Source organism: Rhinatrema bivittatum, chromosome 6 (assembly GCF_901001135.1).
Source record: "Rhinatrema bivittatum chromosome 6, aRhiBiv1.1, whole genome shotgun sequence".
NCBI classification, from domain to species: Eukaryota; Metazoa; Chordata; class Amphibia; order Gymnophiona; family Rhinatrematidae; genus Rhinatrema; species Rhinatrema bivittatum.
Genome location: NC_042620.1, coordinates 148,740,415 through 148,763,507, shown reverse-complemented (window position 1 = coordinate 148,763,507; position 23,093 = coordinate 148,740,415). Strand labels below are relative to the sequence as shown.

Genomic DNA, 23,093 nt, shown 5'->3' with positions numbered 1-23,093 from the left:
CCTAGTGTGTAGCAGATGGACTCAGGACCAATGAGTCCCCCGCCTCTTCCACCAAACCTCTTCAGATGCTTCAAAACGCTGCTGCTAGAATCCTAACAAATACCAAACAGAAGAGATCACATCACGCCAATCCTCAAAAATGGGATGTATAAAAGCTACTCCCGAACCAGGTGGGAGGCTGCCCATGGCCCACTTAGTACTGCCCTTGCAAATGCTGTGTCCTCGAGTCTGAACATCCAGGTGCTAGAACCTGGAGAAGGTGTGGATGGAGGACCATGTCACCGCCCAACATATCTCGGCGGGTGACAGCATCTTGGTTTCTGCCCAGGACACTGCCTGGGCTCTAGTGGAATGTGCCTTGACTTGTAAAAGCGGCAGCCTGCCTGCATAACTTCTTTGATCCAGCGGGCTATGGTTGCTCGAGATGCCGCTTCTCCTTGCTTCTTCCCGCTGTGAAGGACGAATAGATGGTCCATCTTTCGTATGGATTCGACCTTTCCAGGTATCGGACTAGGAGTCTGCAGATGTTGAGGTGGCGCAGACAGCGAGATTCTTCCGAATCCTTATGCTCATCTGGCGATGGTAACGAGATGGTTTGGTTGAGATGGAAGTGAGAAACCACTTTGGGGAGGAAGGACGGGACTGTGCATAACTGGATGGTTCCCAGAGTGGGTCTGAGGAATGGCTGCCGGCAGGACAGTGCTTGTAGCTCGGAGATACGACGGGCCGAACAGACTACCACCAGGAAGGCTGTTTTCAATGTTAATAGTCGGAGGGACATGCCGCGGAGTGATCTGAAGGAGGCTCCTGCTAAGTCGTCTAGGACCAGGTTGAGGTTCCATAGAGGCACCAGCCTCTTTAGGGGTGGTCGGATCTGCTTGACTCCTTTCAGGAAGCAGGAGACATCCGGGTGAGAGGCTAGGCTACCGTCCTCACTCTTGGTTCCCTTCTGTAGACCGTTCTGCAGGAATTCCAAAATCGCGGGAATTTTGACTAAGTGAGATGATGTCGCGGTCCTCACACCAGGCTTCGAATGCTCTCCAAATCCTTGTGTATGTTAGGGATGTGGAGAACTTGCGTGCTCGGAGCAGGATGTCAATTACTACCCCCGAGTATCCACTCTTCCTCAGGCAAGTCTTCTCAATGGCCAGGCCATAAGAGAGAATTGAGCTGGGTCCTCGTGGAGGATCGGCCCTTGTTGGAGCAGATCCCTGTGTGGCGGTAGCGGGAGAGGGCTCCCTGTCAGTAGCCTTCGCATGTCTGAGTACCACGGCCTTCTTGGCCAGTCCGGGGCCACTAGAAATACTGGTCCCTTGTGGTGTTCTATCTTGTGGATGATTATGCCCAATAGGGGTCATGGCAGGAAGGCGTATAATAGAGTTTCCTGTGGCCAGGTCTGTACCAGGGCATCGATTCCCTGGGACAGAGGTTCCTGTCTGCGGCTGAAGAAGCTGGGCACTTAGGCATTGGACTGGTTTGCCAGGAGGTCCATGGTTGATGTTACCCAACGGCTTACTATCAACGGGAATGCTGTGGTCGACAGTCTCCATTCTCCTGGGTCTAGACTTTCTCTGCTGAGGTAATCCGCAGCGACGTTGTCTTTCCCCGCGATGTGGACGGCCGAGATCTCTCGAAGGTTCACTTCCACCCATGACATTAAGGGGTCTATTTCCAGGGACACCTGTTGGCTTCTGGTTCCTCCCTCACGGTTGATGTAGGCCACTTTTGTGGCATTGACCGACATGACTGACTGATTTGTCTCTGAGTCTGTGACAGAACTGTAGGCAGGCTAGTCTGACTGCCCGTGTTTCTAGGCGATTGATGTTCCATCCTGACTCTTCTTTGTTCCATTGCCCCTGGGCAGTTAGCTCCTGGCAGTGTGCTCCCCATCCTCGTAGGCTGGCATCCGTGGTGAGCAGGATCCAGGTTGGTGAGGATAGCCTCACACCCTGGCTCAGATGGCCTTCTTGTAGCCACCAACATAGTTGGGTCCGAACTTTGTCCAGGAGCTGGAGACGAACGGTGTAATTCTGGGACAGCGGGTTCCATCGTGATAGTAGGGAGCGCTGTAGGGGTCTCATGTGAGCTCTTGCCCATGGCACTACTTCCAGTGTGGATGCCATCAGGCCTCGGACTTGGAGGTAGTCCCATGCTGTGGGACAAAGCTCGCTCAACAGGGTTTGCAACTGGGTCACCAGTTTTCATCTCCTTGTCGGTGTCAGGATGACCTTGTCTGTTTGGTGTCGAACCAAACTCCCAGGTATTCTAGAGATTGGGAGGGCTGCAGACAGCTCTTGTTTGTGTTGACCACCCACCCGAGGCTCTCCAGTAGGAGTTTTGACTCTGTTGGTCGCCTGGTGACTTTCCTCTGGGGATTTCGCCCTGATCAGCCAATCATCCAGATAAGGGTGTACGAGGATTCTTTCCTTCTTCAGTGTTGCTGCCACTACCACTATGATTTTGGTGAACGTCCAGGGTGCTGTGGCTAACCCGAATGGTAGTGCCCGGAACTAATGTTATGGCTTCCCATGCTGCAAAGCATGATGTTATCCTGCTAGTGGCGTGGGATGTGATGGTGGTGTCTGTAGCCTTAAAAAGACTGGGGTGTTTCGGTGGAGGCTGCTGACCCTGGGTTCACTGGGACCTAGGGCATCCCCTTCTGTTCTGGGATGTTTGTTGCTGCATCCGTTGAGGCGGCTGGTACGTGGGAGGACGATAAGAGAGATATGGTCGGAAAGGTAGACGTCGAAAAGGTTGTCTGCGACCTGAAGCAAAGTAATGCCTTGGCGCGGTGTACGTAAATGGAATAATTAGAGCCTGCACCGCTACCAACTGTTCGTTTAAGTTGCCACAGTTTCTTGAAAACTATCTCCAAATAAGTTGTCCCCCTTACATGGCAAATCTGCCAACTTGTCATTTACGTCCTCCCGGATTGTGCTAGCCCGAAGCCAAGCCATCCTTCTAGCCGCTATGGCTGATGCCGATGATCTGGATGAGGTCTCAAAGGCTTCGTATACGGTCCGGAGTAGGTGCCCGATACCTTCCTCCATATCCTGGATTGGCTGCGGTATGGTTGTCATAGGTAGTTCTGCTGTGAACAACATTCCCTTCACTGCCTGCGTGCATTCGTCCAGGTAGCAATGGTCTTTCCTCGGGGGCATGGATGCATGCAGCCTGGATTTCTTCGCCCCCTGCATGGCCAATTCCACCACTATCGAGGTGTGGGGGAGTTGTGGCAGGGTGTAATATGGCGACTGCCTCATTTTAAACTTTAAGTCCACCTTTCGCGAGACTGGTGGAGTGGTATATGGTGTTTCCCATGACTTCTCCAATACGGCATCCAACACCTTATGTGGCGGCAGGGAAGTGGGTTCCGCCGGCAAATCAAAAATTTTTAGCAGGCCCAACGTCTCCGCTCTTGGATTTGGTACTTTTTGTATGTCTAAATGAAGAATAGCCCCTACTTTTTCCAAGAACTTAGGGTAGGACACGTCCTCAGGCGGGGAATAAGGTTCTGGTGGATCTTCCAGCGGGTCCAATGGATACCCAGTAGATGTTTCCGGAGACGTCTGAGGCGAGTCGGGTCTTACAGGTGAAGGAGACGCCTGAACAGGCAGCTGAGGCCCGAGTGGTTGGGTCAATATGGGGGGCTCCGGAGATGGCTCCCGTGAAGGCTGTGGCGGACTTGTGGTAGGCGAAGGTGATAGGGTGAAAGTAGACTGCAATGTCTCAAAAAACCCTGAGAGTGTGGCAGATAACTGTAAGAAAGCTTGCTGTGTCTGGGGTGGCATGTGCGGCCTTGAAGCCCCATGTGGATCCCGTGGTGGCATGGCTGCCCGTAAGATAGAGTCAGGCGTCCCAACCTGACGTCTTTGTGGGTGTAGTTCATCTACCAGTATTCTCTTTTTTGCCAGTCACTGCGTCTTGATAAGTCCAAGAAACCTGTGAGTGCGATGAGGAAGAAGAGGAGTGAGATGGGACGTCGACCCATTCGTCTTCTGATAGACCCAGATGGCCTGGAGTCTGCTGCCCTAAGGATGAGGTAGATGGCCTAGAGAATTAAGGGCTCGACATAGGTGAGTGCTCACGGCACGAAGTATGTTTAGGTTTTGTGGGAACTGTATCTGTGGACAAAGGTCTGGATACCTGAGTTCCCAAGTCAGTTATCTTATGCTTTTTAGGAAGGCTGGTCCCAGCCCCTGCTGATTTGGATGTTGCCAACTTACTTCCTGTAAGCTGCGACGACTGCTTCGGCTTCTTTGTACCAGAGTCGAGCGAGACGCATCATGCGTCTGAGACGACCTCCTCTGCGTCAACGGCGCTTGCGTATGTGGTCCGGCACTGTGCTTCAGCGCCGGGTGCGAAGTCAACAAGTTCTGATGCTGAATGCGATGGTTTCGCTTGCGTCTGCATCGATGGTTGATGCACAGATTTCGGCGCCGTTGGCCGACTCTGCCTAGGCGTCGACGCCTTAGCGGTATGGTGTTTCCCGCTCTGCGTCGTGGGTTCCGGGTGTGAGCGACGCACTGACTGCAACCTGTCCTGATGACTTTTGAACTCGTGGGGGTCTTAAACCCTATAGATGTCCCTGGGTCCTTTATCCCCTCCAGGCCTCGTCCACATACGAGGCCCTCCTTACAATCAGGCCTAGTGGTTTATATGGGTCCGGCGAGGAATGGGCTTCCGACGGCAGGACATATCAGCCCTGGCACGGGTCCTGAGAACTTCAATTGTCTGTGCTCGTTGTCGTTGAGCCCTGGGCGACATGCGGTCGCAATAATCGCACGCGCCCTAGGCATCGATAACAGCAATCATGTCCATCTGTAATGGACATGATCTTGCCACATCAACACGGCCCGATGGTCTCTGGGTCGATTTTTTAAACATCACTTTCTTCAAATCGAAAAAGCTGAGGAGAGTGAAGCTCCGCGTGCGGAAAAAAAACCAGACTGAGGAGATTCTGTTTCCTGCGCGGGAACACATGCACAGCCACACACAGCAAAGCTCTGACTTCTTCTTTGGAAGCTCCACCTCCCGGGCCCTGATTGACAGTTCCCATGACAGCATGGCTAATTCAGCCCTGCTATCAACAGGAAAAGTAGCATAATTCCTGGCAGTGGGACTATGATCCTATGCCTCCTTGCCTGTCGACATAAAATATGGTAACTTGATTGTTGGTTTGAAGCAATACGATTGTCTGTCAAAGGAGATGTGTGAACATCGATAAAGCATATTTGATCACCCTTAACTGCTTGGAGAGTAAGCTGAAAAGCAGTTACCTTCTCGAGACCAAATGCCCTGGATACAGAAGGATCCTGTGCGAGCACCCATCCCCTTCATGGAGGGGTCCACTGCTAGAGTTACTTGATGAGAGAGTGAATGGAGTTCAGTTTTGAAGCACGCAGAGTTAACCATCAGTGCAACTCCTGCTTCATGTCATTCGAAATGTGATGTATAGTTGACAGTTAAGTTAGTTGATTTTATTTAGAACACAGACCGAATTGTAGGTAGTGAATATAAATGTGGGTTAATGGGACTACATGGATGGCTGTCGCAATAAAACCAAATACAACAAGGATCGCTCTGGCTGCAGAGGTGAGAAGCAAGAAGTTTATGAATGATTATATATGTTTTCCCTGTTGGTAAAAACGCTCCCTCTTGAACAGAGTTTATCCATATACTGATGAGATATATTCTCTGGGTTGTCACTAGGCTTGACTTCTGAAAGTTGGCCAAAAAGCCTAATGGTTGCAGGATAAGGCAGTGAATGCTCTCCTCCCCCCCCACCCCCGCCAGCTTGCTGGGATTGGTTGTATAAGTAAAGGAAACCTGTATCCCTTGACAACTGAGGCATGCCGACAACACTACAAGATATTTGGTAAAGACTATCGAGGTTGCCAAAAGGCCAAACAGAAGCATCATGTAGTAGCAGTGGGAAGACTCACTTCTGAAGCCCCAGATGGGTTAAATGACACTGTTGAATGGTCTTCACTGGTCTAGAATTTGATTGGTAGATGTAGCCACTCCCCCAGAACCGACTGGTTGGCCTGTAACTTCCTGTTTAGTTTAAAAAGACAGCTAAGAGTAATGGCGGGTCTCTGCTAGTTAAAGCTGAAACAGAGTAGCAGTGCATGCAGAAAGGCAGAGACGAAGAACACACCGTACAAGTTTTCCACCCCTGATGAAGCCCACGAAACACGCATCGGGTTGGGTCGGTGTTGTCCAATACTGTCCAAGCAATGCTAAGATAAGTGTCCGGTTTCCTTTGCAAAAAACAGTGTGGTCACCGATGATTAGACGTTGGTTGCACAATCAAAACTGATTTAACTGACGTGCATAACAGCTTCCAAAACGGAGTACAGCCTTAACGTGAGGCATTTAGAGAAAAGTCCACTCAAAAATATGAGGTGTCCACACGATTAATTACAGAATCCTTGAACTTAGCATAGCACCTTGAAACATCCTTTTCCAAAGTCGTCCAGGTACTTGCTGTTGGAGAGGCCAGGACCTTAATGTCCTGTTCTGAGTCCACCTGACTTAGGTCATGTACCGTGCTTCTTCCTCCCTTTCCTGTTCCAGCGGGGAAGATAGTAGTGACCTTATGACGATGTCTTCACTTGATGAACCCTGCGCCCAAGGGAAGTCTGGCATTGATGCAAAGAAATTCTTTAGAATAGCCGATATCTGTGTCATCGCTTGTGAAGCTGTAGTCTTCCTTTTGGGGCAGGATGCATGGCCTGTTTGGCTAGTATGAGATGGGACTTTCTTTGACAGAGCCACCATAAGGATGGCGGAATCCAGTTCTCTTCAAGTACCTGCTTTGCCTTGAGGCTCTCGGTGGGATTTGTGTCTCTTTATCAAAGGTTCCTGCAATTGAGGTTTTTCTCTTTTGCATTTTGATACTTGTGATAAGCCTGAGTAAATAGTATCTCTTGATGAGGAGGAGGAAGACCTGTCACTAAGTGACCTCATCCACATCCAAACTCTCCTCCAACACCTACAGAATAAATACTATTTGCAGGTCCGGTCACCATTGTGTCCGATTACCTCCTGTGGGTTGATCCTTGGGCTTGTTATGCTTCAACTGTGTCTAAGTTCCCTTCCTACATACAAGAGATGAGTGGGGCTGTGGTCTGTGATATGTCATGTGATCGACACGTTGTTTCCTTGTTGCAGCAGCGATGCATCTCTGGCGCTGCATGTTTTTGAGCGACTTATTTGATGCTTCATGTGTCGGCAGTTCTTGCGTCAGACGAGTTGAATCTTCCTGCCTTGGACAGATCGACAACTTGTGTGTTGAGTGACTGTGTTTCATGCCTCATCAGACCAGATGCTTCATGCTTTGGTCGACTGATGCAACCTGCATCATGCGCAGAGTCGTGCGCTTTGCCCTAGTCTTTATGCATTCATGATTCCATTGTTACCGCTGTGAGTTCTTTGGAAATATTAGGATTCTTTGGGGTTTTATCTCCCAGACGCTTTCTATCCTTATTAGAATCCATGGGTTGATCATGTCTTGGCTGAGGCTCCAGAGAAGTAAAAAACATAAGAAAATGGCTATACTGGGTCAGACCAAGGGTCCATCAAGCCCAGCACCCTGTTTCCAACAGTGGCCAATCCAGGCTACAAGTATCTGGCAAGTACCGAAAAATAAGAATATCCCATGCTACTGATGCTAGTAACAGCAGTGGCTATTTTCTAAGTCTACTTGATTAATAGAAGGTAATGGACTTCTCCAAGAACTTTTCCAAACCTTTTTTTAAACCCAGCTACACTAACCACATCCCCTGGCAACAAATTCCAGAGCTTAACTGTGTGTTGAGTGAAAGGATTTTCTCCGATTAGTTTTAAATGTGGTACATGCTAACTTCATGGAGTGCCTCCTAGTCATCCTACTATCTGAAAGAGTAAATAACAGATTCACATTTACCCATTCTAGACCTCGCATGATTTTAAAGACCTCTATCATTTCCCCCCTCAGCCATCTCTTCTCTAAGCTGAACAGCCCTAACCTCTTTAGTTTTTCCTCATACGGCAGCTGTTCCATCCCCTTTATCATTTTGGTCACACTTCTCTATTACAACTAAGAAAACAAAAAAGTCATGGGATAGGAGGAGATATCCTTTTGTGGATTACAAAATAGTTAAAAGACAGGAAACAGAGTAAGATTAAATGGTCAATTTTCTCAGTGGAAAAGGGTGAACAGTGTATATATAAATGATCTGGAAAGGAATACAACAAGTGAGGTTATCAAATTTGTGGACGATACAAAATTATTCAGAGTAGTTAAATCACAAGCGGATTGTGACACATTACAGGAGGACCTTGCAAGACTGGAAGATTGTGCATCCAAATGGCAAATGAAATTGAATGCGGACAAGTGCAAAGTGTTGCATATAAGGAAAAATATGCTCTTGCTGTAGTTACACAATGATAGATCCAATATTAGGAGCTTCCACCCAGGAAAAAAAATCTAAGCATCATAGTGGATAATTTGAAATTGTTGACTCAGTCTGCTGCAACAGTCAAAAAAAGTAAACAGAATGCTATGAATTATTAGGAAGGGAATGGTTAATAAAACAGAAAAATGTCATAATGCCTCTGTATCGCTCCATGGTGAGACCGCACCTTGAAAACTGTGTACAGTTCTGGTCACCGCATCTCAAAAAGATATAGTTGGGATGGAGAAGGTACAGAGTAGGGCAACCAAAATGAAAAAGGGGATGGAACAGCTACCCTATGAAAAAAGGCTGAAGAGGTTAGGGCTGTTCAGCTTGGAGAAGAGACAGCTGAGGGGGATAGGACAGAGGTCTTTAAAATCATGAGAGGTCTTAAATGAGTAGATGTGAATCGGTTATTTACACTTTCGGATAACAGAAGGACTAGGGAGCATGCCATGAAGTTAGCAAGTAGCACAATTAAGACTAATCGGAGAAAATTATTTTTCACTCAACGCACAATTAAGCTCTGGAATTTGTTGCTAGAGGATGTGGTTAGGGCAGTTAGTGTAGCTGGGTTTAAAAAAGGCTTTGATACAGTTCACTGAGGGAGCTATGGTTAAGTGGAAAGCCACTTGTGGGGATATATAAGCCCAACTAAGAAATTTAAATTGGAGTTCCCTAAAACCCATATTGCTCGAGATCCTGGCTATCCGCCGAAAGCACACCCGAATTATGGCTTGAGTAACCACAAAGTCTCCATCTCCGTTCCAGTGGGCTTCTAATATCGAACACATGTCCACCTCAGAACCACAGCATTTTTTTTTTTTATATATATAGTAAATCGACAGACCTGTCTGGTGGGGAAAAGGTGATTCTTTCAATTTGGAGATCGCCAGATGCTCTGTCCCTTTGAATCTGGAGAAATAGCTTGCATACCATGACGACTATGGAAGGTCTGGCATCGCGAACCTCTTCTCAGCACAGACAGAGGTTTCTTACCGTGTGGCAACCCCTATGTTCAATCACTTTCACCTCATGCTCGTAGCCTCGTTGTTAATGATTAACCTGTGAGCTATTCCAAGGTGCAGTACATGGATGTCATCATATAAAATGATATAATGTAACTCACTGATTTCTAGACTGTGGGGTGAGGGAGAACTTTTTGACACCTAAGTATGTTGGTGGTTTGTTCTGGGGAGGGCCAAGGATCCTGCCCTCCTCAAGGATGTTGTATTTGTTATCCTAAAAACCAATAAAACAGTTTAAACATAAAAAAGGTTTTGATAAGTTCTTGGAGAAGTCCAAGTTGACTTAGGGAATGGCCTCTGCTATTACTGGCATCAGTAGAATGGGATCTTCTTGGTGTTTGGGTATTTGTCAGGTTCTTGAGGCCTGGTTTGGCCTGTTTGAAACAGGATGCTGGGCTTGATGGACCCTTGGTCTGATCCAGCATGGCAAGTTCTTATGTTCTAACTATATCTTTTTTTTTTAGATGCGGTGACCAGAATTGTACACAGTATTCAAGGTGCGGTCTCACCATGGAGCGATACAGAGGCATGATATTTTCCGTTTTATTCACACTGAGCCACTATGACGCCTAAATCTCTTTCCTGGGTGGTAGCTCCTAATATAAAACCTAACATCGTGTAACTACAGCATGGGTTTTTCCCTATATGCATCATCTTGCACTTATCCATATTACATTTAATCTGCCATTTGGATGCCCAATTTTCCAGTTTCACATGGTCCTCCTGCAATTATCACAATCTGCTTGTGATTTAACTACTCTGAATAATTTTGTATCTGCAAATTTGATTACCTCACTTGTATTCCTTTCCAGATCACTTATAAAATATATTCATTGAAGAACTCCACTGTATCCTTTTCCTCTGAGAAAATGGAGAAATTACTTACCTGATAATTTCGTTTTCCTTAGTGTAGACAGATGGACTCAGAGCCAATGGGTATAGTGTACTCCTGACAGCAGATGGGAGACGGAGTTAATGTTAATGTGGTTTCTACTTGAGTGGGAGTGGCAGGGTGATCTTATAACTGTCTCGATGGATGCAGCGGAATTCCGGAGAGTACCCCTCTCGAATGATATTTAGGACCCATTTGTCCGACATTATATCGACCCATCTTTGGTAGAAGGCAAGTCGACCCTTATGGCTTCTTCCTGCGGATGGGCCGGTCTCTTCTCATGTGGGGTACGGCTGGAGCCTGTCCCCTGGTTCTGTTCCCCTCTTGGTGTGTCTGCTCTGGGAGGACTGGTTCCTTCCGGAAGGGCGAGGTATCTGGGACTGCATTCCTGTAGGGTCTAAAGCGTTGCAAACTTCTGCCCTAGGTCCTTCTGGGGGAGGAACGCTGGGGTCTTTTACCTCTATCTTCTGGTAGTCGGGGCACTGGAGATTTGTCCCATTTGTTGGCTAACTTTTCCAAAACGCTTCCGAACAAGGGAGATCCTTTAAGGAGAATCTCATGAGTTTTGCTTTAGATGTCGCATCCGCATACCAATTTCGTAGCCATAGTTGTCTTCTGGCTGCTACTACTGAGACAACTCCTCTGGCTGGGGTGCGCACTAGGTCTGAGCTTGCGTCAGTGAGGAAGGATGACGCAGATTCCATCGTATTTCCGGCCGAATTTGCGACTCTCGAGTAGAGTAATTAGGCACGTGCTACCAGTGCGCAGCAGCAAGCAATCTGCAGTGTCATTGTTATTGTGAAGGCCTGCTTAAGGATGGACTCCAATCGTCTGTCCTTCAGGGCCGCTCCTCCGTCAACGGGAATCGTTGCTTGCTTTGAAACTATACAGGCCATAGCATCCACTTTCGGGAACACAGGTGCTCCGGGACTTTCCATGTCAGCCAACATAGGACAGCAGCACGAGTCCTTACGAGAGGGCACCAAGATAGAGTTCCTCTTTGGTTCCGCCATAGGGTCAGTGCCCGGAATGCCCCGTGTCTTCGGAGTCTGAGAAACAAAGGCTGGTAGTTCATCCTTGTAGAAGAAGTGAAGCATGGTTCAGTATTGTTCCATCCCTGGAGGAATTTCTCCTTCTTCCAGGGAGTCACTCTCCTCACTGAAGTGTCTGGGCCCCTAATAGGAAAATTCTTGGTTAGGTGAGGCCTTCGAGTAGTGCCAGGAGGATCTTGTGCTCCCGGCCTGGGTTGAGCCTGGTGCGCAGCGGAGGCTGTTTGCAGCCCTTTGAAGAATTCCACCCAAGAGGAGGTTCCCTGGGTCTATGTTGATCCCAGGGGAGGGGTGGCATTATGCCCCAGAGGTGTCCTCCTGTGGGGAGGCTGTGCTGAGATACGTAGGTCTGGGGATCAATCCTCAGTAGTGTTGGACCCCTCCGACGGTGGGGGTCCGCTCCCCCTGGGTTCTTCACACCGCGGGCACAGGCAGGACTTCAATTCAGTCTGCGCGGCTCTTATGTGGCAGGCTGTGCAAAGAGAGGGCCTTCTGGCCTTCTTAGACATCGGTGCCATTGAATCTATGCCTAGGCGCACAAGCTTCACTGTGTGCGAGAATTTTTGCGCGGCCGTAGTTATGCACACGGCATTTATGTGCGGCCCTAGTTATGCGCCTGGAGGCGCTCCCGTGTACACGCAGCTCGGAAGTGCACTCCGCTCAGAGTTGTGCAGATAGGCCGCCGGAAGATCCTGCGTGTACCATCGAGGGGAGGCAAGATGGCGACCCCCTTAAGGGTCTCCACGTGTGGACACCCTTGGACCGGATCGGGGTCTAGCCTAACCAAGGCTGCCCGATTCGATTGGAATTCTAACTCGCTGGAAGCAGAGTCGGTACGGCGATCAGAGTTCTGGAGACCGGAGACCTTAAAGTATAATTGCCTTCTTACCTGGTCTTGTCGCTTACCGCTTGGGTATCGGACAGTCTCCAGCTGCGGGGGGAGAAGGTTTTACCTTCACCACCGCGCTCGGATGCGCACCTGCTGCCTTTAAGCCACTCTGGGGCCTAAGTCCATGCCGGGACCAAGGCACACCTCTGAAGGATATTGGAAATCACCTCAGGCATTCTCAACTGGGGGAGGGACCCTTAGGATTCACCGCAGGAGAGCGGGTCTCTTTCTTAAAGGTACATTTCTTTTTACTGTAATTGTTAACACTATTCTAGCGTGGAATAGTGCCCACATCTGTTATGGGAGACTGAGAAATATTGAAGAGCTGAGCATGCTCATGGGTATATGTAGGCTGACGTCAGCTTTGAAATCATACTTCGTCTCCCATCTGCTATCAGGAGTACACTATACCCATTGGTCCTGAGTCCATCTAGCTACAAGCCAGGAAACTGTCCATTTAATCCTACTGTTTCCTGTCTTTTAACCAGTTTGTAATCCACGAAAGGACATTGCCACCAATCCCATGACTTTCTTCTTTTCTTAGAAGCCTCTAACAAGGAACTCTGTCAAATGCTTTCTGAAAATCCAAATACACTACACCTACCGGTTCACCTTTATCTACCCCTTTAAAAAAAAAAGTGAAGCAGATTTGTGAGGCAAGACTTGCCTTGGGTAAAACCATGCTGACTTTGTTCCATTAAACCATGTCTTTCTAAATGTTTGTGATTATTTAACTCTTCCATACCGACATTCATGATATGAATCATATCGGTGAACAAGGGGGTTATAACTTTAACAAAACCATTTAACAAGCAGCAAAGTTACAATAAACAAGGTGAAGTGAACTTGGGAGCTGAAGTAGCAGGAACTGAGGATAGACAAAGAAAAAAACTTAGACTGTGGACGGGGGGTGCCTAGCTACATATATAGCGAGGTATGGGTAGGTGGCACTTTCCATGGTTCGGAACTTTTAAGGGAAGGCTTGAAGGAATAGCCAGGTCTTGAGTTTTTTCCGAAATGTTAACAGGCATGGTTCCAGTCTGAGGTCAGGGGGCATGGTATTCCAAATGGCAGGTCCCACTGTCGAGAATGCACGATCTTTAGTGGCTGTATGACATGTGGCTTTGGTTGTGGGGCCGTGCAGGGTTCCTTTGTACGCTTCTCTGATGGGTCTTGTAGAGGTGTGGAGTCTGAATGGGATCTGAATGGGATCGCTCCAGGGGCGATCCGGGAAACTACAGACCGGTTAGCCTGACTTCAGTGCCAGGAAAAATAGTGGAAAGTGTTCTAAACATCAAAATCACAGAACATATAGAAAGACATGGTTAAATGGAACAAAGTCAGCATGGCTTTACCCAGGGCAAGTCTTGCCTCACAAATCTGCTTCACTTTTTTGAAGGAGTTAATAAACATGTGGATAAAGGTGAACCGGTAGATATAGTATACTTGGATTTTCAGAAGGCATTTGACAAAGTTCCTCATGAGAGGCTTCTAGGAAAAGTAAAAAGTCATGGGATAGGTGGCGATGTCCTTTCGTGGATTGCAAACTGGCTAAAAGACAGGAAACAGAGAGTAGGATTAAATGGGCAATTTTCTCAGTGGAAGGGAGTGGACAGTGGAGTGCCTCAGGGATCTGTATTGGGACCCTTACTGTTCAATATATTTATAAATGATCTGGAAAGAAATACGACGAGTGAGATAATCAAATTTGCAGATGACACAAAATTGTTCAGAGTAGTTAAATCACAAGCAGATTGTGATAAATTGCAGGAAGACCTTGTGAGACTGGAAAATTGGGCATCCAAATGGCAGATGAAATTTAATGTGGATAAGTGCAAGGTGATGCATATAGGGAAAAACAACCCATGCTATAATTACACGATGTTGGGTTCCATATTAGGTGCTACAACCCAAGAAAGAGATCTAGGTGTCATAGTGGATAACACATTGAAATCGTCGGTTCAGTGTGCTGCGGCAGTCAAAAAAGCAAACAGAATGTTGGGAATTAGAAAAGGAATGATGAATAAAACGGAAAATGTCATAATGCCTCTGTATCGCTCCATGGTGAGACCGCACCTTGAATACTGTGTACAATTCTGGTCGCCGCATCTAAAAAAAAATATAATTGCGATGGAGAAGGTACAGAGAAGGGCTACCAAAATGATAAGGGGAATGGAACAACTCCCCTATGAGGAAAGACTAAAGAGGTTAGGACTTTTCAGCTTGGAGAAGAGACGACTGAGGGGGGATATGATAGAGGTGTTTAAAATCATGAGAGGTCTAGAACGGGTAGATGTGAATCGGTTATTTACTCTTTCGGATAGTAGAAGGACTAGGGGACACTCCATGAAGTTAGCATGGGGCACATTTAAAACTAATCGGAGAAAGTTCTTTTTTACTCAACGCACAATTAAACTCTGGAATTTGTTGCCAGAGAATGTGGTTCGTGCAGTTAGTATAGCTGTGTTTAAAAAAGGATTGGATAAGTTCTTGGAGGAGAAGTCCATTACCTGCTATTAAGTTCACTTAGAGAATAGCCACTGCCATTAGCAATGGTTACATGGAATAGACTTAGTTTTTGGGTACTTGCCAGGTTCTTATGGCCTGGATTGGCCACTGTTGGAAACAGGATGCTGGGCTTGATGGACCCTTGGTCTGACCCAGCATGGCATTTTCTTATGTTCTGAAGGTCGAGCTGTAGCTGTTTGTGGATTATGGTGAGGGACTTATGTAAGATTCTGTAATTTATTGGGAGCCAATGCAGGTTCCGGAGGATGGGTGTGATGTGATCTCCACGGTTGGTGTTAGTCAAGATTCTGGCAACCGCGTTCTGGAGCATCTGTAGTGGTTTGGTGGTGGAGATGGGGAGACCAAGGAGGAGGGCGTTGCAGTAGTCTATCTTGGCAAAGAGCATGGTTTGGAGGACTGTCCCAAAATCATTGAAATGAAGGAGGGGTTTGAGCCTTTTTAGAACTTGTAGCTTGTAAAAGCAGTCCTTGTGCTTTTACAAACTACAAGTTTATTATGATCTTTAGAACACTTTCCACTATTTTTCCTGGCACTGAAGTCAGGCTAACTGGTCTGTAGTTTCCCGGATCACCCCGAAGCCCTTTTTAAATATTGGGGTTACATTAGCCACCCTCAAATCTTCAGGTACAATAGATGATTTAAGTGATAGGTTACAAATTTAAATTTCAAAAGATTAATATTTATTATAAAAAATGAATCCATTCAATGCTTGTATTCAATCCTTGTGGATCAATGCTACCAAGTTCATAAATCCATCTTTGTTCTTGCTGTAATAAGCACTTTTCTGTATCACCACCCCACAGATGATGTACAACCATATCACAAAAAAAACATAGATCTTCAAAACTGTGGTTATATTCTATACAGTGTGAGACCATTGGCTCTTCTGTTCTTTTGTTTTTGAAGCAACTTCGATGTTCCACAAGGACTGAATGGTTTCATTTTTTATAATCAATATTACAGTCTTTTGAAATTCAGTTAGGTTATCCAATTGATACAAGTAGGTATATCTCTGGAACATCTAATGAGTCTATTAAGAGCACCATTCGCGAGTTTCAATAGATTGAAAATGAATAGAACCAGATTGTTCAGAAGCGCGACGAAAGTCGAATGTTATTGGTCAGCAGTTTGAGTGACAACTGACTCTTGCAATAGAACATTAAGGCTTTGGATAGCATTACAATATAAGCTGCTGCCTTTCAAACATTGTTTAAAATGGAGGTAGATTTAGATTACCATTAAGCATCATATGGATTTTTTTTAGGAAAACAGCATTGTTGAAGGTTAGTCCATTGGGGGGGGGGGGGGGGGGGGGCGGCGCCAGTGGGCGAGAAAAGCTTTTTAGATTTTAAATTTTGATTGTGTTTATTTTTAGAAACTGTTCAGTAAAATCTCCCTGACGCAGCCGTTAAGGTGAAACACTGGCCAGCTTGTTGGAGTTTGTGTTAAGAGGACTATAATGGAATTTTTGCTCATATGAATTATCAGACTTGAAGCAAAAGCACTCCAACAATCTCAAATGAGCTAAGAGAAGTACCATGTGCTCTCACTTATATAGTTTGAATTGTTTGAAACAGTGGTCTTTACAAAACAGTTTCCATTTTTGGAGAAATACCGGTAAGTATGAAAATAGAAATAGCCTTTGTAAAATTTTAAAAGAATACAATTAGAGAATTGCACATGGGAAGAATAGCATCTCTAGTGTTCCTTTTTAAGTAACAAAAAAAAGAAAGAAAATTTAAAATAAAAGGTAAAATTGGTAAAAAATAAAAAGAGGAGGCTTTTTAGACTAATGATTTTGCCCTTTACCAGAATGACTATTTTTGAAAAGTCAATCTGGCATCTGACGTCTTTTCCTCCTTGAAAATGAAATTAAAATTTAAAAAATGAAGTTTTGGGTTTTTGATTTAGTCAGTTTATGATGTGGATCAGAAAATTGAGTGTGGTATTAGTTTAGAGATATATCCGGGTTGTAAACCGGGTTGATGTGATGCCTATCATGAAACTCGGTATAACAAAAACAATAAATAAATAAATAAATATCCATGCCAGAAATGATATTCAGAGGTGATGATTCAGTAGAACAAACAAATCTCAGTGAACTTTGAATATATACTAGGGCAAATTGACAAACCAAAGAGTAGTAAATCACCTGGACTAGATGGTATACATCCTAGAGTGCTGAAAGAACAGACATGAAATTGTGGACCTGCTATTAGAAATTTTTAAACTAACAGTAAAATTGTCTATGGTACCTGAAGACTGGAAGATCGCAAATGAAATGCCAATTTTTAAAAAAGGTATCAAGGTGCGATCCAAACTACAGATGTCTGTGCCAGGCAAAATGGTAGAAGCTATCATAAAAGAACAAAACAGCTGAACACATAGATAAGCATAGGTTAATGGGATAAAGCAGACGTGGATTTAGTAATTTTTTTGAAGGCATAAACAAACATGGGCAAAAGTGAGCCAGCTGATATAGTGTATCTGGATTTCCAGAAAGCATCTGATAAAATCCTTCATAAGATACTTCTTAGGAAATTCAAGAGTCACGGAATAGGGGGCAGCGTCCTATTGTGAATTGCCCACTGGTTAAAAGATAGAAAACAGAGTAGGGCTAAATAGTAAATTTTCCCAATGAAAAAAAAGTGAATAGTGCAGTGCCCTAGGGATCTGTTCTGTGACCACTGCTTTTTAATATATTTATAAATGACCTGGAAATGGGAACAATTGAGGTGATCAAATTTGCCAATGACAAAGTTATTCAAAATTGTTAAATTGCAAGAGGATTGTGACAATTTACAAAACTGGGACACTGGGCATGCAAATGGCAAATGAAATTTAATGTGAACAAGTGCGAAGTGATGCCCTTAGGAAAGAGTATCCCAAATTATAGCTACATAATGCAAGTTTTCACATTAGGAGTCACGACTCAGGAAAAGAATCTAGGTATCATTGAAAATGCATTGAAATCTTCTATTCAATGTGCAGCAGCAGCCAAGAAAGCAAAAAGAATGCTACAAATCAATGACCATCATTCATAAAATTCTAAACAATGATAATCATGGACTATGGCTTAAACATAACCCCCCAGAATCCTCAAAGAAACCTACGTTCAAACAACTCAGGATGCTTAAAAACATCCCCCCCCCCCCCATCAGAGATGCACATCTAACAACAAGAGAAAGAGCCTTTTCCATTGCCTCCCCTAAATTTTGGAACTCCCTACCTAAAGATCTGAGAATCCAACCTCAAAACGTTCAAAAAAGACCTAAAAACATTGCTGTTTTGCAAATTCTACACTGACCTTCATACTTCTGAACATCCTAACTCCCAATCGAACTTTCATCCAAAAACCTCAAATAACTTCTCTCCAACCAGAACAATCCCTCCTCTTCCCACATAATGATACTTTCTGGACTTGAAACGTTTAACCTCTGTTTAATATGCACATTGTTATATTTTTTCCACAATTGTTAAGAGAGTTACAATTTAAATTTTGTAAACTGTTATGATGGCTTTAGCGAATGACGGTATATAAAACACAAACAAACAAAACGTTATTAGGAAAGGAATGGAGAATAAATCGGAGAATATCATAATGCCTCTGTATCACTCCATGGTGCAACCTCATCTTGAGAATCGTGCGCAGTTCTGGTTACCACATCTCAAAGAGATATAGCAAATTTAGAAAAGGTACAGAAAAGGGCAATTAAAATAATAAAGGGGATGGAACAAATCATCTATGAAGTAAGACTAAAGAGGTTAGGACTGTTTAGCATGAAGTAGAGACAGCTGAAAGGAAATATAATAGTAGAGGTCTATAAAATAATGAGTGGAATGGAATGAACATTAATCAATTGTTTACTCTTTCAAAAATTACAAAGACCAGGGGACACATAATGAAGTTACTAGGTAATACATTTAAAACTCAAATAATTAAGCTCTGGAATTCACTACCAGAGGATGAGGTGAAAGGTATTAGTGTAGCTGCATTTAAAAACTGTTTGAACACGTTCCTGGAGGAATTGTCCATTAACCAATTATTAATGGTAGAGTTACAGAAATCCACTGCTTATTCTTGGGATAAGTAGATTGGAATCTAACTGCTGTGCAGCAGCAGCCTGGCTAATCCACAAAACCTACTAATGTTGAATGTGCAAAGAGATCTTGACCAGACTAGAAAAGATTTAGGAGTATTAACAGTCATAATGGATGATACAAACCAGATGGATAAACACCAGTGTCTAGAGATTAAGTAGTAGTTTTGAAATTTGGTTGCTCAACCTGGTCCTCCATGCCCCAGCCAGGCAGATTTTTAGGATATCCCTAAAGAACATGCATGATGTATCCTACATTTGTATACAGGGGATATCCTGAATACCTGATTGGCTTGGCTTCCTGCCATATGTGCTCTTTTCCTTTACTTTTTATAATGGAAAATTTATCACTGGAGAGTTAAGGAAGTCATTGACCAACGGCAAATTACTTGGCTAGATGACTATACATACACTAAAGAAATTTACTAACCAAAAATTATAGCTATCCAGCCTATCCTATATTTTAAGTGCCCTTTAGGAACATAATTTATAACTGTTTATTTTTCTTACATAACTTATGTCATATGCTATAGCACTCAACTCATAACACACTATCAGGCCGATACATTATCTGCACAGGGAAAACGGGCACTCGTGATTGAGCACCCGCTCTTCAATGCCGATTGACCTCTTCCAGGGCACCCAATTTAATATTTAAATCAGCTGCCACTGTAAAAATGAAGTGCTACGGGATACTGTACGCCTCTAGCACCTCCTCGGCAGCAGGTGCCCAGGAGAGGTATGTCAGCAGGTTAAAAAAACAGATGCTCAATTTTACGAGCGTCCCTTTTCCTAACCTGATCACAGCACACTTTTTTTTTTTTTTTTTTTTTTAAACATTCTTCTCATTTTTGTTCCTCCAACTTAATATCATCCTTTCCATGCACCTAGACCAAATTTTACATCACTGAACTTTTAATGTACTGTTTTCGTTACGCTTCACATAATCACTCATTAAATCGCATAGATGTCTTAATTTTTAGAAGTATCCTTAGAGATTGGCTATACTAGCCACCCTCACTCTCTGTATAAAGTTTCCTATTGTTGTATACTCTTGTTTTCCCCCCTCTCTTTTCCTAATCCCCAGTTGCTCACCCTTGTTATAATGTAACTTTTGACTCTGCCAATATCTGCCTCTTGTAATATGTTTATTGGCTACGTTATTGTTAAAACTTTTGTTCAATGTAAACCGAGTTGATTTGATCTGCATCAAGAAATTTGGTATAGAAAAGCCTTAAATAAATAAATAAATATTAAGTTGGAGGAAGTACAAAAAGGTATTTAATTTCTGAGGGTAAAGATGTGCACTTTGGGCGCACTTTTTTGCATCAGGGAAACTAGCTAATAGCCTCAACATGAATTTATACGTGATGAGTACTATTAGCTTCGCAGGGGGTTGGACGCACATTTTGGATGTGTTTATCCCTTTATAGCATATAGGGTTGTGGATGTACGTTCTGGACGCACTAATCCTCTTATAGCATAGGGGGTTGTGGATTTGTGTCCAAAACGCACATCCGACCATAGGTTAACCAGTGCGTTAGACTGAGCACACTGTTTTGCATTGGCTTATATGCTCCTCACAGAAACTGGGTAACACTGGTCTAATTAAAAAGCTTCCAAGTACCTGTATATATTACACCCACAGGTTCCAGAAGGAAGCTCTCTTTGGCACAATGCAAGTATTAAAAAGAGTACTAGTAGCAATACATTTATAGAGACTGAGATCATACCCAAAATACATGGGCAGGGCTTTCAAGTGAGGTTCATTCCTATTATATGGGATATGCAAAACTATCCATTTGGAAACAGTATCCCAGAAAAAAATAAGATATATATTATAATAGTTTTGAATGCCATATGCTAAAATGTTAAGTGGCAAAAAAAAAAAAAAAAAAGTTCAGTGCCTGAAATTCAACTAAAAAAACTAAAGGCTTTAAAAAACTGTATAGATTTTTTTTTTATTATAAACAGTTCGTTATTTGTTAAAGTTAACATGTTAACAATGGATCAATACATAACATTCTTTACATAAAAACTGACAGTAGAAAACGGTCATACAGCCTATATTGCCTGCCCATCAATTAGTAATTGACATTTGTAATTAATTATACACAAAGTACAAACGCTGAAGTACAAAATTTCTTCCAGTGCCGTGACAGAAATAGAACATCAAAGACAAAGCCGATATTGAAAAGTACAGCACCAAATTCATTTTAGTGTTTTTGGAAAGACAGGCAGGCTAAGATACTCCATAACTTATCGGGCAAGTTAGGGGAAAAGTGATGCAGAAATAGAAATTGGATATTTAGACGCTTTCACTGTTAAACTCTTGAAAGAAGCAAATCAATCAAGAACATTTTCTATTTTTTTTTTTAAGAATTATACAGCATAATGATTTTCGATAAACCCCTAAATAGTAATATAAAAATATAGCTAAGATCTATAACAACTACAATTGATGTGCAACCATAATTTATGGCAGAGGTGAAATATTCAGATTGAAAAGCAAACGTAAACAAAGGCATCATAGCACGACAACGTGAAATACTATTTCCTATCGACGAAAGCTAACATACAAACGCCAGCGGCGAATTCTACTAAAACGCTGTCATTCAATTGAGACTAAGAACTGAATCTATTTGTTACTTGTTCTCTTGCTAACCGGGCCAGGCCTGCGACCTTCCCAGAAGGTATTTAGACGGCCGTGGAGTCACTTCCCCCCCTCCAGGGGGCCGCACCTCCTTCCAGGTTCAACTAGCGAAGGGCAGAGTTTTCGCCGCCTCGCCCCCACCGACCCTCTCAAGGCTCCGGACCCACAACGAGAAGGTGCGCAAGGCCGCCATTACATAGAGCAGCGGCCCAGCTCTGTCCGTTCCCCAAATGGAGCGGTCCCAGAGCCCCTACCCGACCCAGCTGCGGACATGCTTATCAATCACCCGCCCGTCCGAGCCTCCCACTCCCGGGGGAACAAGCTTCTCGCTCTCCCTACCTCGCCCTGCGCACCTCTTACCTTCGTGTGTTTTGGCTATCTTCGCCATTTTGAAGAGCGTAACTGCAATACAACTGCAGGGACCAGCAATTTCCGCTGGGTGCTGCGGGGTCGGCGCAGGCGCACTTGCATGTCCGCGGGCTAGTTGGAGTGCGTCTGCGCCGCGCACGGCTGAGCCGCTGCGAGTCGGTGTGTGGGTGATTATCTTTCCCTCCCCTTCCTCCTTCCTGTGCTCTGGGAGTTCAGCATCTGGATTCGGTGTAGGCAAGGTTCACGCGAAAAAGAATCAACACTGCCTTTCAAAACAAACTCAGATTGACGCTGGTTTATGCCGTTTTAATTGATGCAGCTTTTAAAATTACATGTGGAATTTTGGGAAACGTGTGTTCTAAATATGACAAATACAAAAATAAATAATCCCCTTCAATAAGAAAGATGTAGGAGTTTATAAATGTAATTTACTATAAGGCGCATAAACCCAGTATATAAAGCAATTAAAGACAGCCTGCAAATGTTACATATAAAAAAAAAAATGCAGGGGCCTTGATAAACCGAAATTCAGGGCTATTTCTTCTGTCAGCCCAACTAGAGTGCCAAAGTTTCAGGGTTGGTAAATTCTTTCCAGCGCAAGGGCCTAGAACCAATACTGCCAAAGAAGAGAGTGGCATGCTGGGGCTGCTCCCAATAGGTAAGGGAAGGGTGCATGACTGAAGGTTCACCTAGAGCACCAAATACTTTTGTGTTGGCCCTGCTAGAGTTGCTTACCTGTAAATAAGTATTCTCCATGGACAGTGGGATAAACTAGCCACGTAAGTGGTGACATCATCCAATGCCACCGACCTAAATGTGCTCTCTAGAATTCAGAAACACCTTATGTTTTTCTCTGAGCATGCATGGGTATTCCCAATTGTGAGGCTCCTTAGGCCCTACTATAGGTTAAATTAAGTGCATTGGTTAACATTGGGAACCTTCTAATGATGCGAAGTCTAAGGGATAGATGTGTTTTTGGTGAGTGATAGCAGATTACTTCCCCAAAAAAAGTAATATAATCTGTATGGGATATATATCAAAATGCCTTCCACGAAGCACAGGGAAGAGATATTGAATTGGAGCTAGAATTGTGAGAGGCTCTTGGGAATTCTGGAGGAGTTCTTGAAATTAGAAGATCTGAAT

The 23,093-nt window shown here is 44.3% G+C and overlaps 1 protein-coding gene across 2 annotated transcripts in view; it reads right to left on the bottom strand.

The window, feature by feature from the left end:
• SF3B1 (splicing factor 3b subunit 1) overlaps positions 1 to 22,112 on the bottom strand; it is a 213,056-nt gene extending 190,944 nt beyond the window's left edge. Inside the window, exon 1 of one of the 2 annotated variants that reach the window (XR_003857411.1) lies at positions 21,942 to 22,112. Coding sequence is in view for 1 of the 2 variants with exons in the window: in XM_029606052.1 (XP_029461912.1) it covers positions 21,942 to 21,969 (28 nt within the window). In the remaining variant the exon portion in view is untranslated. The remainder of the gene's footprint in view (positions 1 to 21,941) is intronic. The other variant, XM_029606052.1, reaches the window with a different exon arrangement.
• Between the last annotated feature and the right edge of the window lie 981 nt (positions 22,113 to 23,093).